The following is a 13,789-nucleotide window of genomic DNA, read 5'->3' on the forward strand; positions in this document are numbered from 1 at the left end:
ATTTTGGGAGGCTGAGGCAGGTAGATCACTTGAGGTCAGGAGTTCGAGACCAGCCTGGCCAACATGGCAAAACCCTGTCTCTACTAAAAATACAAAAATTAGCCTGGTGTGGTGGGCACCTGTAATCCCAGCTGCTTGGGAGGCTTAGGCAGGAGAATCGTTTGAACCTGGGAGGTGGAGGGTGCAGTGAGCAGAAATCGTGCCACAGCACTCCAGCCTGGGCAACAGAGAAAGACTCCGTCTCAAACAAACAAACAAACAAGCAAACAAACAAAAACCCATGTATATGTTCAGAGAAGGAGTCAAGGAGAGAAACAAAAGTTTCCGTGCTTTTAAGTGGTGGGAGTGTGGCTGAATATTTTCTTTCACCTTTTAAAAACACTGCTTATGTTAAGAACCACAAACAATTCACTATCTTTCAATCCGCCCTGCTGAAGACTGGGCCTGGGCACATGGAAACCCCCTCTTGCTTCTGCTTCTTCTGCTTGATGTGGACCCCTGAGGGCTCCCAGGTGGCTCTGGTTGTACATGCTCCGAGCCTTACCTGATGCTAAGTCATTCAGGGGCTGAAAAGGTATGGCCTCCCCTCACCTGATGGGCTTCTGCGAAGTTCCCGCGAAGGATGCAGGATGCCAGCAGTGACTCAGGTGGGGAGAACATCATGGGGATGAGTGAACTTTGAGGATGGGGGTGCAATCTACTGTGCAGCTCATTCCGGCCAGACATGGCACTCAGACTTCCCTCTGTTGGGACACAAGAATGTGTGGGGCCAGAGAAGCAAGAGGAATTAAGGAAATGCTATATTGCTGCCACCTCCCACCAAACTTTTATCTCCTCAATGTCCTTCTGTAAAAGGCCTGTAAATAGGTCTTAATTTTTCCTCAAATGAAGGGCAAACCTATGCTACCATCTTTGAATAGAAGATGCTAAGTGCCAACTACCTTCTTTGGGTATTTACCTCTATTTCTCTCTGTTGCTGGATAACTAAATTGGGAATGAAACAGTCCTTTCCCTTCTCTCAGCTAAAATCTGGCCATCTGCCAACCTTGAATAACAACCTTGACTGCTCAATCCTGGCTTTACACCATGGTGTGTGGCAACTCTATATCAGGGCAAAGCTGCTCAAAGTTGGCAACTGGTGGAAATCTGCATACCTGATGTACTTGTGCTCAGCTCACTACTTGTACTTTCCAGGGATGGGTTTGAACCTCTGTCTCGGCCATCTACAGGTATTGGGAAGAAGAGAGAAAGTCAATTATCAGCTCCTTATAGAGCAGGAAGTGTGAAGTTGGCTTGACAGCCAAGATCTGTGTAGTTAGAGACAGAGGATAATGAATAACTATGACACCTGCTGCTCCTTCTACAGCAAAACACAAGCTCCTATAGACCAAAGGCAAAGGGTGGGCTGAATACGGCAACAGAGTTCACCTGGGTAATAGTCTATACCAGTGGTTCCCAACCTGTGGGTCTCAGAGCCCCAAGAACTTTCAAGTTATTTTTAGGGGTCAGTGATCAGCACCTGCTCAGTAAGCACTGGCAGTATTCTGAAAAAATAAAAGCACAACTGTTATGACCAGGGAGTGGTAGGGACACAGTATTTCCTGACATAGAAAAAGGTATCTTCATACTTGAAAAGGCAGACAACTGGCTGGGTGCAGTGGCTTTCACCTGTAATCCCAGCACTTTGGGAGGCTGTTGTAGCAGGATAGCTTGAGGCCAGGAGTTTGAGACCAGCCTGGGCAACACTGCAAGACCCTGTCTACACAAAAAATTAAAAACAAATTAGTTGGGCAAGGTGGCATGCACCTGTAGTCCCAGCTACCCAGGAGGTTGCGGCAGGAAGGATTGTTTGAGCCCAGGAGTTCAAGGTTACAGTGAGCTATGATTGTGCCACTGCACTTCAGCCTGGGCGACAGAGCAAGACCCTATCTGTATTAAAAAAAATGTAGGGAACCAAAGTCTAAGACCTGGCTGGCCAAAGACCATGATATTCAAAGTCTCAGAGAAAAAGCTTCTCTCTTCTCAACACCAGGCTTCCTAACATGTTAGAGCTTTCTAACAGAGGCTCGCTATTCCTTAGCATGGTCATTCGAGGGGCTGTCTCAGCCTTATGCAAGGGAGGCACCTCAGTTCACTGTTTGGAAGCCCTTTAGAAGGAACAGCCGTAGAAGAGATGATGGGTTGTGCATTCTTGTGCTGAATGGGTCAAGTGGATGCAAACTCTGTCTTCTGACCCAAAACAATTAACGTAGCAGCTTAAGGGACTTAGCAACGCAACCTTGAAGCTTTCTCTCACGGCATCCTCCGCCCCACCCAGTATGCTCACCTTTCATGTTGCCACTTAGCTAGAGCCTACTCATTCTCTGGAGCTTGGTTCAAGAGTCAACTCCTTCATGAAATCTGTTGCCCTGACATCTGCAGGTCATGCTGATATCCTCTTTTAAGACATTTCTTCTGTTTTCAGGCAGGGTCTCAGGTCACTTTAAACTTTCCATGTGTACTGTCTAAGCAGGTACATTATAAATTGTTCGAAGTCAAAAGCCTAGCTTGTGCCTCATTTACCTCCCTCAAGATACCTAGTATTGTTTAGCCCATGGGAAATCCTCATGAATTCCTTTTAATTTTTAAAAGATCAACACCAAAAGCCATAATGAAAACTTGATTCTCTAAAAATTTAATACTCCTGCATAATGTGCCTATATTAACTTCTCTAAGAAAAGCCTATAAGTGGAATCAAAAGGCAAAATAGAGAAAAAAATAATAGCACATGATGAGAAAATATTTTCTGTAATGTATAAAGAGCTTTCTAAAATTGAAGATAAAAGAGATTCCTAAGAGAAAAATGGACCTTAGACATTAGGCAGTTTACAGAAAAATATAAACAGCCAATAAATATGTGAAAAGATATTCAATCTCAAACTAAAAAAAAATACTACTGAAGCAATGAAACATCACTATTAAATATATTGGTGAAGGTTTTAAAAAATCTAATACTATTGACTGATGAGAGTATGTGCAAACAGGCAATCACATACAGCTTGCAGAACTATAAATAATAGGAGGGAGAGAAGGATGGGGAGAGGGTGATTAATGAATATAAAATCAGAGCTGGATGGAGGGATCAGTTCTGCTGTTCTGTAGCACTGCAGGATGAATATGGTTAACTATAATCTATTATATATTCTCAAAAAGCTAGAAGAAAGGATTTTTTTTTTTTTTTTTTGAGACGGATTCTCACTCTGTCACCCAGGCTAGAGTCCAGGGGCACAATCTCAGCTCACCGCAACCTCTGCCTCCCAGGTTCAAGTGATTCTCGTGCCTCAGGCTCCCGAGCTGGGCACCCACCACTACACCGAGCTAACTTTCATATTTTTAGTAGAGACAGGGTTTTACTATGTTAGCCAGGCTGGTCTTGAACTCCTTACCTCAAGTGATCCATCTGCCTCAGCCTCCCAGAATGCTGGGATTACAGGTGTGAGCCACCGTGCCCGGCCGAAGAAAGGATTTTGAATGTTCACAACACAAAGAAATGACAAATGTTTGAGGTGATAGATATTACTCCAATTTGGTCACTACACATTTTATAAACATATTGAAATATCACTGTGTATCCCTTAAATATGTACAATTATTATATGCCAACTAAAAATAAAAGGGAGGCCGGGCCTGGTGACTCACGCCTGTAATTCCAGCACTTTGGGAAGCTGAGGCGGGCAGATCACTTCAGGTCAGGAGTTCAAGATCAGCCTGGCCAACATGGCAAAACCCCGTCTCTACTAAAAATACAAACATTAGCCGGGCATGGTAGCACGCACCTGTAATCCCAGCTACTCAGGAGGCTGAGGCACAAGAATTGCTTGAACCCAGGAGGCAGAGGTTGCACTGAGCTGAGATTGCACCACTGCACTCCAGCCTGGGCAACAGAGTGAGACTCCATCTCAAAAAGAAGAAAAAAGGAAATAAAAATAAAACGGGAAAAATAATAAGACCTACTTCATAGTATTGTGAGGATTAAATAAGTTAACAATTATAAATATAAGGAATGTAGAGCAGCATCTGGCATACAATGAATACTTAATATTAATCCCTATAGAAAAAAAGAAATCCATATTGGTCTACCTTATTTTTAAGGCAACTGGGTAATATCCATATATGATACCCATATACATCTGACCTAGTAATTCTGCTGCTAGGAGCTTATCCTGTATTTACACAAGTATGCACAGACATGTACAAGGTTTTTTACTACAGCACTGTTTATAATGGTAAACAACTGGAAACTTAAATGTCCATGAACAGGGTGTTTCTGACAATGGAATACTAAGCAGTATTTAAAATGGTAAGTGAAAAAAGTTCTCAATTTATAGTATAATACATCTGTATATATAAAAGGATATAAATGAAAAAAGCAGCTGCAGTTCTCAATATATGGTATAATGCATGTGTATATATATAAAAGGATATACATGTTTATATTGCATGGAAAATTTCCGAAAGGATACATAGGAAACTATTAACAAGGGTTACCTTGAGGGAGTGGGAATAGGATAATTTTACAACGCTTTTGTTGTTTTTGACCATGTGCTGTTTCTTAAAGAGTATTAGACAAGAAGCATTACACCACTTGCCTAGTGCATGGGAATGAGCTCTTCAGATTACCTGCCTGGCTCCTTCTCGTCCGACGACCCCGGCGGAGACTGGGGTGACGTGTGGCAGGCTGGTATCTTCGGGAAGGTTGCTCCTCTGAAAGAGCAAACCCAATGGGACAGAAAGGAGAGTGATCAACTTTGATTTGGCCCTTTCTTGGCATAACAGGTTGGGGAAGGTTTGCACTGGGCTCTCAGACATGGAGCGTACCCCAGTGTTCTGACACTGGTTGCCATGGTGACGATATGCCCTGAGTTATGGGGTGACTCCTATGTACTCCTAGCTCTCTCCCATATTCCTGGGATCTTTCTCCCTCTCCACCTTCTGGTCCCACCAGTACCACCCTTCTCTCACCTGAACGATGGTTGCTTGTCACCACCTTGTGTCTCCACTGGGCCTCAGAGACAACCTTGGAAAGTCGATGCAGGCGGCTCTGCAGTCCATCTCTGCTTCCTGAGCAGCTCTGACTTTCTTGCTTTGGCTTCTCAGGGGGGCTGCGGCTACTGATCTCATCCAGTTGCTCTTGGAGAAGCCTGAGGAAGGCCCCTATTGCAAATTCATCAGCCAGAAATCCACTGATACCACTGGTAAAGTGTTTTAAGTCCAAAAAGCTGTGCCTATGAGGCCCTGGGTAACTGTCTTTTGGCTCTGCCTTCACATGGCTTGGCATTGTATAAGCAAGGGTCTTTGGGACTCCCAGAGAACCCCGTTCTGACTTCCTTTCAGGATGTGCTATGTGCTGAGGGCTCTCTGATGGGGACCTCAAACCTGAGGGGCTCTTCCCCTCAATGTCATCATCCTCAGCATAGTCCTCAGGCAAGTGAGGCTCTGGGTGAAGATCAGCAGAGGTGATGAGAAGCAATGAGAAGATGTTTTCCAGAAGCTCCAGGCACAGAGAGTCAGGAATACTGCACAGATACTGTTGACACCTGGCCAGGTAAGTTGAGAAGAGATTTGCAGCACCTACAAAAACATGTACAAGAGAAGAGGCCAGAGAAAGAGAAGACACAGAATGCAAACATTAGAAACATTACCTCCCAGCGTCAAACATTCTCGCAACTTTAGCTCATTTATTTATTTTTTAATTATAAGGGAACTGAGGTTACAGTGAGAAGAATAAGAGACTTAGGATGTCTTTTCATGATTTGCAGAAAGATTTTGCCATTTTAAAAGTACAGCTGGCTGGCTCCCGCCCCGAGGCCGACCGGGCCTCCCCAGCATTTTGGCCACCGGGCCCCGCCCCCGGGGAGGGCGCTGAGCTCCGCTTGGCGCCTCTGATCTTTATTTCTCGCGCCGCGGTTTCGGTGGGAGGGGCGGGGGTGATTTACGGATACTCTCTGCCCTCAGATCCTGGGAAAAGTCTATTCCGTTCTCAGTGACAAAGAACAGAGAGCAGTGTACGATGAGCAGGGAACAGTGGACGAGGACTCTCCAGTGCTCACCCAAGACCTAGACTAGGAGGCGTACTGGCGGCTACTCTTTAAAAAGATATCTTTAGAGGACATTCAAGCTTTTGAAAAGACATACAAAGGTTCAGAAGAAGAGCTGGCTGATATTAAACAGGCCTATCTGGACTTCAAGGGTGACATGGATCAGATCATGGAGTCTCTGCTTTGCGTGCAGTACACAGAGGAACCCAGGATAAGGAATATTGTTCAGCAAGCTATTGACGCCAGAGCGGTGCAATCCTATAAGGCCTTTGTCAAAGAATCGAAACAAAAGATGAATGCAAGGAAAAGGAGGGCTCAGGAAGAGGCCAAAGAAGCAGAAACGAGCAGAAAGGAGTTGGGGCTTGATGAAGGCGTGGATAGCCTGAAGACAGCCATTCAGAGCAGACAAAAGGATCGGCAAAAGGAAATGGACAGTTTTCTGGCTCAGATGGAAGCAAAGTACTGCAAGTCTTCCAAAGGAGGAGGGAAAAAATCTGCTCTCAAGAAATAAAAGAAATAATAGAATTTTTCTCTTCAAAGGTCCTTAGGTGTAAATTGATGCCATGGTAGGCAAGGTGCAGGCAAGATTTGAAGGCAAAAGTCAACTCAACTCTTGAGAAAAGGTGTCTTTCCAGCCTGAATTTTTCAGATTGACTAGGCCAAGCAGAATCTCTCAACCTGATCTTAGCATTTCCTAGAAAGCACTTGACATTGTGTGAGGTCTCACCTGAAGGAACTTGGTGGTGACAATTGGGAGGGTGGAGGGAGGCAGTGTCCTTCCTGACAGCACTTGCCTCCATGGATCTTCTGTACACAGAACTCTATCTAGGATGTGGTTCTGTTCATGTTGTTTTCTGTGACGTGCGTTGTCTGTTAGAATAGGCTCTCTACCCAGCTAGAACACCTTCCAAACACTTGCTGGACAGCTATCTTCCACATCCTTCCCATTTTACATTTGGTCTTAATGATCTTGAATAGACCCTGTCTTCATTTTACTCAGCCAGGTTTTGTACTGATGTACAGGTATTAAACTACTTTAAGCATTTTTGTAAGAGTTGTATATGATTAAATAAAAAAAGTAAAACATGATAGTTAAGTTCTGGGGGCTTTGTAAATGATCCCAGTAAAATGTGACCTAGAAAAAATGTGAATGGTGTTTAGGATGAGAGAAAAGGGGAAAACAATAGCCCTGGTCAGCTTTATAATAGACAGCCTGGTTTCCCTAGCATAAAGAGATGTATGTTATAGTCCTGCCACTAATTGCTGAATGTCTTGAGTTGGGCCACTGAGCTTGTCTCAATCTGTTTCCTTTTATAAAAGAGTTATTACATCAAAACAAAGAGTGAAATCCAAACTTTTCAAACTGTATGTATTAAATATGTCCAGTTTTTTCGGTTAAAAAAAAAATTGCACCGGCTTTGAGAGAAAACACACAGGGTGAGGGAATTGGGCTAAATGACTTCTTAGAGGCCCCTTTCTGACTGTCTAACTTTGAAAGACAAGCCATATTGATCCAGTTGTTATAGTGAACTCATAGTAACGGTTTGTGAGAACAATACATAGATTTTCATTTCTATGTAGATGAGTTGGTATGAGAATATATGGAATGTTTTTAGGGTCTGTTTGAATCTTTGATTTGTAGACTATTAAATATACCATATGCATAAAGTAAGCCTTTAGCTCTAAGGTAAAGTCGACACATTTTCAGTTTGTGGCTACAAATAGGTTAAAAATAGTTTTTAATTGTATTAAAAATATAATTTAATGCAGGTTGTTTGAAGCATCTGTCTTCATATAATGGCATTAGAATACCTTGGTATAATAAAAAGTTACCATAAAAATAAATAAATAAATAAATAAAAGTACAGCTGGCCATGGGCAGTGGCTCATGCCTATAATCCCAGCACTTTGGGAGGCCGAAGTGGGTGCATCACCTGACGTCAGGAGTTCGACACCAGCCTGGCCAACTGGTAAAACACCATCTCTACTAAAATACAAAAATTAGCCAGGCTTGGTGGTGGGAGCCTATAATCCCAGCTACTCAGGTGGCTGAGGCAGGAGAATCGCTTGAACCCAGGAGGCGGAGGTTGCAGTGAGCTGAGATCACACCACTGCACTCCAGCCTGGGCAACAGAGCAAGACTCTGTCTCAAAGAAAAAAAAAAAAGTACAGCTTACTGAAAACTAAAACTCATTATTTTGTATCTGCTTTGTAAATGTTACATTGTTCCTCATCCCTGATAAGGACTCTATATTTCAGTTCCAGGAATGAAGGTAACATGCAGACCCTTTACTCCTCAATTCTATTTCCACTTATTTTTACACTAAAGATGATCACGCCTACTTAGATCTCTTAAGAAATCCTTAATAGGCAAAAATGACCATGCTAAGAGGTAAAGATCTATTCCAAAGCTAGGAGAGAGGGAAAACTGACCACTAGTCACAGAAGGCAAGTTAAATTATTAAGAAAAGTGAGAGAGGATAGGACCATTAGGTTGGTACTTTTCACACTGTAGGCTGTGACCTATGAAATTGCCTTAGAAGACTACATTTAAAAAGATGAAATAGGAAAGAAAAATAATCAGGAGTGTGCTCTATGAAGTAAGCATTGTTTTTAAAACTTAGTTTATATATCACATATATACACATACATATGTAAACACACAAATTATATACCTAGGTGCAAACTGGAGTAGGATGTAAAATGCTATTCCTACCGTGAAATATAGTTTTTAAAAAAGCGTTTGGAAAACACCATACTAGGTGATCAGACTCTGTTAAAACTTAGGCAATCACTTTCTTTTTCCATGTCCCTTTGATTCAGAGGCTGACAGATGGATGAAACTATCCCTGGGTGAAATAAAACCAAGGCCATCACCCCACTCCCAATCTTGGTGGAAGAGGGTAAACACACAAAGCACCCACTGGCATGTGTTGTTATCAGCTTATCTCACGGATGGAGGGAAGTGCTGTACCTGGGGAGGAGAGAGAGTCATTCGCTGGCTCTGTAGCTGAGGCCAGGTCCTCAGAGAGGCTGTCTTTGCAGTCCTGGCACTGGGAGTGCTGGTGTGAGTTTACACAGAGGGCATAGATGGCATACTTCATGGCACAGAAGCCCTGGTAGAGTGTCAGGTTCTGACACTGGCTCAGGTGCTCAGGGACTGGAGCATCAACTGCATCTGAATTACAAAGAGAAACAGGCTGAACTTGAGAGTTAATTAATTCAGGCTGCAAGTATGGGTGAAGCAAAGAGATGCTGTGCCATACTTAGAGGTCCACTTGTAGGTTCTTACCCTCTCTCCTTTCTGTCGGTCTGATCTGTGTCACTTCTAGGGCTTTTCCTCAAGTCAGTATCAACTTTCAGTTCCCTGCACTTCCTTTCCCCCACTCACCTCCCTTCTACATATCTCATGACTTCTACATGGCATTATTGCCCAGGGCCAGGACTTGCACCTGACAGTGAGTGCCTCCTTAAATTTTGCACCTTAAATATCTCTCTTGCCTCACCCTAGTTGCAGCCTTATTATTGCCTCTTTTTTGCCTTTTTGAAGTGTGCCCCAGTGGGTCCAGGGATCAGACTTAAAATACTGTATTTCTTTGGAAGGCCTGTATACTTGCATGTAAGAGCAGAGTTCCTATTCCTACAGGAAATCTGCTAAACAAGCTGCCTATCTTTCCAGAAAAAAAAAACATGGAATGTAATAACACTGGTTCTCCAATTAGTAGTAGGTCCTTTTGAAAAGTAAAGCAACATCCAGGCTGGGAAACCTCAAATGCCATGTAAGAAAGTTTGTGTCTCTCAAAGTAAGTGTCTCTGACCTGTGGGGCAGATTGTGACTATACAATGATACGTTTCTTAAGAACAAAAAGAAATGTATACATTCCACAATGTATATATGCATCAACACATCACTTGTATTCCCAAAATAGATACAATTACTATTAGTCAATTAAAAATAGGGTAAAACTATATGGGGTATAGTGATAAGTGCCTGTAGTCCCAACTACTGGGGAGGCTGAGACAGGAGGATCACTTGATCCCAAGAGTTTGAGACTAGCCTGGGCAACATAGCAAGACTCCTTCTCAAAAACAAACAAATGAACAAAAAACCATGGTGAGAATTCATCTGAGAGGGGAGGGAAGTAAGATAAAACTTAAAGAAAAAGAGCTTTTTAATGGGGTCTTGAATTTAAGCAAAGATCTTAGGTTAAAAAAAGGCTTTGTTCCCGTTTCAGACAAGTCTTCTTCTTTTTTTGAGATGGAGTCTCCCTCTGTCCCCCAGGCTGGAGTACAGTGGCACCATCTTGGCTGACTGCAACCTCCACCTCCCGGGTTCAAGTGATTCTCCTGCCTCAGCCTCCCGTGTAGCTGGGATTACAGGCACGCACCACCACACCCGGCTAATTTTTTATATTTTTGGTAGAGACGGGGTTTCACCATGTTGGCCAGGCTGGTCTTGAACTCCTGACCTCAAGCAATCCACCTGCCTCGGCCTCCCAAAGTGCTGGGATTACAGGCGTGAGACACTGTGCCCAGCCCAGGCAAGTCTTTCTTCTAAATCTCCTGATCTGTTATATGGAGTATGAAGTGGACATGGGAGAAAAGGCACAAAACATGCTATCAGAAAGCTTATAAAACATGAAGCCACTCACTAAGAATTTGCATAAACACTGACTAACAATGCTGTGTATTCAGAGGGCAATTTCTAATTCTGTTTCACTGGAATGAGGCTGTAGTAGTGGTTCCTGTGATGGTTCCACAAGGACAAAGAATGCAGGATCATACTCACAGGATTCCCTACACCTCACCAAGAAAGAGGAGGAATGCCCTATATCCCATAAACTGATTAGGACAAACAGCGCTCATTTAGAGGAGACCTCCTCACCACCCTCTTGAAAGATCTCAGCAATCACATCTGGATAAATCTCATGCTGGAAGAAATGTGTAAGAATGTCCTAAGAGGAAATCCTGGCCAGGTCATTCCATCCCAACTCACCAGGCTCTTGCTGGGGGTCCTTGGCTGGCACTTTCTGTAAGAGCTTGAGAACATCTTCCTCCTTGAGGGCTGGAAGGTTTGTAAGGTGATGGAGAGTGTAGAGCACTGAGTGGCTGTCTCCACCGTGTAAATGATACAACAGATCTCTCTTTGGTATGGGGTTGCTGAACGGGAAAGTTGGGAGGATGGAAGAGAGGCAGTTTATATTATTGCTCGAAGAAAGATCAATCTCCATTCCCTCTTGTTCTTCCTCTCTGGACCATAATGCCACAGGTTTCCCTTCCCTACAATCTAAATTTTAGTTGGTTTGGGACTGAGCCTAACATTTATTTACCCTCAGGGAAGTACATCTATCAAACCAGCTCTAGTTGTCTAGAAAGGTCCTAGAAAGGGCCTTTCAGATCAGTAGGGTCTAGAAAGGTCCTACAGACTGAATTTTCTAATTTCTACACCCTCTCCAGCTTCAAATGAACACAAGTTTCTCTGGTTGTACTTTGAGTAAGAGCCCCTTGCTACTTCCCCCTCTGCCTACTCTACTTCAGAAAGTGCTGGTGAAGTGAGTGAAGAACAAGATAGAAACCTAAGTCCAGGCTAAGTTACCAGAGAAACACAGGGCCTCATGCACAGTTCAATAAGCATTTGTTGAATAAAAGTGTGATCCAGGATAACGTAAGACTAAGAATGTGGATGACATTGTGAGCTGTGTGACTTTGGACAAGTTATTTTATACCTGTGGGCTTCAGTTGCCTGACTTTTATAATGAAGATAATATTGGTATCTACCCATAGGATTATTGTGAGGCTTAATTGAAATCATCCATGTAAAGGGCTTAGAACAATGCCTAGCTTATGGTAAGTGCACTGGAAATGCGAGCTATTGTTCTTTTTATTACTGTCATCCTAAAATTATCCTCCAGTTATGACCTGATTGTCATGGTGAAGGTAATAATTACTTGTGTTTCTTTCTTGGTTTAATAGTTGGAACAATTTTTAGTAGCTGGTCAACATTGCCAACTCAAAACATTTATGTGGAAAACGCCTTGAAATGGCCACACATGCGGAGCACAGGGTCAGCTGTGCCCTGTGGTGGGCAGGCGCTGACTGCACAGGGCCATACCTGCTCTGCTGTATGCACCACTCCAGGACCTCCAGGTGAGCCCACAACCCATCGCAGGCATCCCTGAGGAGCTCATCACAGCCTGGGCCCTATGTTGATATGGGAGAAGAAAGAGATGCTGACTCAGGCACCTGGGGTTACAGATTATGACTGATTTTAGGGCTCTGCATTCAGCCTAAGCCCGAAGCCCCACGGCTCTCACTTCCAGAGCAGCCTGGGATGCTGAGTGAGAGTTACCTGGGTCCTGTGCAGGGTCTGGAGCAGCCTCTTGGCTGACTCTAGGCTCTGGCAGTGTGTCCAGCCCAGCAGTACAAGCAGGCAACTGAGGGGCCTGAATTCTCTATCAAGTAGGCAGCCAAGATTTGGGAAGTCTTCTTCTTTCAACAATGTTAGTGCTGTTACCTGTAAGTCAAAGAAAGCTGTTATAGGCAGCTATGTGGATGAGACAGAATGGGTTCTAGCTTACTGCTCTTTACAGCAGGGAGATTTCTGACAATAACAGGAGTGGTTGGCTGGGCGTAGTGGCTCACGCCCGTAATCCCAGCACTTTGGGAGGCCAAAGCAGGTGGATCACTTGAGGTCAGGAGTTTGAGACCAGCCTGGCCAACATGGGGAAACCCTATCTCTACTAAAAATAGAAAATTAGCCGGCATGGTGGCACATGCCTGTAATCCCAGCTACTTGGGAGGCTGAGGCAGGAGAATCGCTTGAACCCAGGAGGCAGAGGTTGCAATGAGCCGAGATCGCGCCACTCCACTCCAGCCTGGGTGACGAGGGAAACTCTGTCTCAAAAACAAAAAAATAGAAGTGGTGAATTGAGTAAAATAAATGTTTATGAAAACACTAGACTGTGAGCTCCCTGAAGGCAGAGACTGACTTCTGTTGTAACTCCAGCTCCTATTACAGTACATGGCACAGAGGATGAGATTAATAAATATCTGCGAATTAAACTGAAGCCCAGTTGCAATCTGGAAGGAAAAGGTTAAAGTAATTAAATTCTCCTGTCAGCTAGGCAACATATTGTTGCCACTGCCTTTTCTTTCTTGCATCCTCCAGAAAGCACATACATATACAACATTTTAGTTTCTGCCAAAGGACCGATGTAAAATGACTGCAACTGTAAGTATGAATGGTACTGATTCTCAGAGTCTCCTTTCCCATGGGACTGTGGGAGGGACAAAACCAAATGACTCAACACTAATTAGACTGCTTTATGGTGGCCAAATGAGTGGGAGAGAAATGAGGAATGAAAAAGTCTGGGGAGAATCCCTGGGTACCTCTGTGATGAACAATTAAGCTTGACTTACCAGAATCTGCTCGAGGAAGTGTTTGTTGTTGCTCAGGCAGTAGAAATAGGCCACTTTCCAAGCCTCGGCTGGGTTGGGATTGGAGAACAGGGCTAGCATTGCCCGCTCAGGATCTAGATGATCCGGTGAGACTGAACATCAAACAAGACGGTTATCAGGAAACCAAGAGCTCTTCTTTTCTAAGCTAGAGCCCATTTGAACAACCAAGTGATGTGAGAGTTTGTTCTTTTAAAAACTTAGGCTGGGTTTTCCATACTTTATCTTAGGGTATCTTAAAGAATCTTTACTTCCCT

At 43.7% G+C, this 13,789-nt stretch overlaps 1 protein-coding gene and 1 pseudogene across 1 annotated transcript in view; one reads left to right on the forward strand and one right to left on the reverse strand.

Annotated features, from left to right (window-relative positions):
• Positions 1 to 13,789, reverse strand: part of ZFYVE26 (zinc finger FYVE-type containing 26) — a 69,991-nt gene that overhangs the window by 46,417 nt on the left and 9,785 nt on the right. The window contains exons 6-14 of the mRNA XM_003824079.7: positions 13,497 to 13,627; positions 12,427 to 12,591; positions 12,190 to 12,278; positions 11,074 to 11,237; positions 9,052 to 9,255; positions 5,002 to 5,610; positions 4,660 to 4,743; positions 1,155 to 1,223; positions 592 to 743 (exon numbers count right to left, since the gene is read on the reverse strand). Of these exons, the coding sequence (XP_003824127.2) occupies positions 592 to 743; positions 1,155 to 1,223; positions 4,660 to 4,743; positions 5,002 to 5,610; positions 9,052 to 9,255; positions 11,074 to 11,237; positions 12,190 to 12,278; positions 12,427 to 12,591; positions 13,497 to 13,627 (1,667 nt within the window). The remainder of the gene's footprint in view (positions 1 to 591; positions 744 to 1,154; positions 1,224 to 4,659; positions 4,744 to 5,001; positions 5,611 to 9,051; positions 9,256 to 11,073; positions 11,238 to 12,189; positions 12,279 to 12,426; positions 12,592 to 13,496; positions 13,628 to 13,789) is intronic.
• LOC106635482 (dnaJ homolog subfamily C member 9-like) lies at positions 5,778 to 6,597 on the forward strand (annotated as a pseudogene).

This window comes from Pan paniscus, chromosome 15 (genome assembly GCF_029289425.2).
Source record: "Pan paniscus chromosome 15, NHGRI_mPanPan1-v2.0_pri, whole genome shotgun sequence".
NCBI lineage: Eukaryota > Metazoa > Chordata > Mammalia > Primates > Hominidae > Pan > Pan paniscus.